Source organism: Nematolebias whitei, chromosome 1, assembly GCF_014905685.2.
Source record: "Nematolebias whitei isolate Nwh7 chromosome 1, NemWhi1, whole genome shotgun sequence".
Taxonomy (NCBI): domain Eukaryota; kingdom Metazoa; phylum Chordata; class Actinopteri; order Cyprinodontiformes; family Rivulidae; genus Nematolebias; species Nematolebias whitei.
Genome location: NC_056498.1, coordinates 40,081,702 through 40,083,287, shown reverse-complemented (window position 1 = coordinate 40,083,287; position 1,586 = coordinate 40,081,702). Strand labels below are relative to the sequence as shown.

Genomic DNA, 1,586 nt, shown 5'->3' with positions numbered 1-1,586 from the left:
AAAAAATAAAAATTATTTGTATGGCTCTTATCTGTTTTAGCTCTAACACTGTGTCTCAGCTGGAACCGGCGCAGCTTTCATGTCTGTTAAATAACTGAGTCAACCATTTTTGTAGTTTTTATTTACTTACTTATTTTTTGGTTTCTTGACTGTGGCGGCCATCTTGAATTATGTTGAATGAATGACGTCTGCTTCATGAGATATGTTGCTCTCACACACGCACACACACACACATAAACACACACGCGCAAAGTGCTCAGCTGGTGCTGCAGGCAAACAAAGGATCTGAACTACTGGCCTACTTTGGCCCAGATCTCCACTTTAAAAGTGTGCAGCCACCGTGAAATGTATATTATTCTTACAGAGGACACACACGCACACACATGCACACGCACGCACAGTCACCATGTAAAGCTTCCATGTCTCTATAATTTATCCATCATTTGTTGTTCCGAGTATTACTGGATGTTTTGCTGGTTTACTTTTTGAAAAACTGATAAAAGATAATGTGAAGAAAACAAAGATTATCTCACTAAAATAAAGTTACTGGAAATATGAACGGATTATGGCTCACCAAAATAAAAGCATGGTAATGTGACAGCGATAAAGAAATGACAATAAATATTTACCTGATGTTTAAATCGGTGCATAATTACACTATAGTAATAATAATAATAATAATAATAATTGATTTTAGCAAATGTGCAACATGTTCAGCTGATGTTCAGAGATGATTCAACTTCTTTATTTGTCGGATTTATTTTACATAAATGTATATTTTATAAATAAATAAAATGTTCTGAGCATATTTCTCGTGTTTCTGACTCGTCCACGTGTGTTTTGTGTGTAAACCCGCAGCAGACCCCCCAGGGGTGTCAGAACCCTCCCTGCGCTCCTGGTCCCGGTGCCTCCGTGCGCCATGACGCATCCGGAGAGCGCGCGCTCTCGCAGCAGGATGAAGGCGCGCGCGGTGAGGATGAGGAGCGCCTGAAGCCGTTTCTGAGGAACTCTCTGGGGAGATGGACCTCACGAGCTGCTGGTCCTGAGGGGGACATGGGGGACCGACGCCCGCGGATCCCATCTCTGGGGGGTCTCGGCGCCAGACCCCGGGTCTCCAAGGAGACCAAGCTCCGGCTGCGCGTGATCTTCCTGGATGAGAGCGAGCGCACGTTCGAAGTGGAGGTGAGAACTCTCATGTTGCTCCTTCATCAGCTGTTTGTTCTCATTTCTGCAGCTTCTGGCCTCAAAACATCAAACAACCTGGACGAGGCTTCAAATCATTGTTTCAAAATAAAATCGTTTCAGTTCATGACGTTGCATCCAGCTGTTTGTTTCATGAAACCGGAAGTGACTTTGAATGTTGTTCGTTGTTTAAGTGAGTTAAAACTGAACTAAAATCAGATTTAGGTTCCAAGGATTTCCTCCCTCAGTCGGTCAGAGTTGAATCAAACATTGAACTCTTCCTGCTGCTGCCCTGAGCTCAGCAGGCTGCACAAACATCTGTATTCTGCTCTGTAGAAACATCTGTATTCTGCTCTATAGAAACATCTGTATTCTGCTCTATAGAAACATCTGTATTCTGCTCT

General features: G+C 43.3%; 1 protein-coding gene across 1 annotated transcript in view; it reads left to right on the top strand.

Moving 5' to 3' along the window:
* Positions 1-1,053: 1,053 nt before the first annotated feature.
* Positions 1,054-1,586, top strand: part of LOC119417227 (FERM domain-containing protein 7) — a 12,815-nt gene continuing 12,282 nt past the window's right edge. Inside the window, exon 1 of the mRNA XM_037684442.1 lies at positions 1,054-1,182. Coding sequence (XP_037540370.1) covers positions 1,054-1,182 — 129 coding nt within the window. The remainder of the gene's footprint in view (positions 1,183-1,586) is intronic.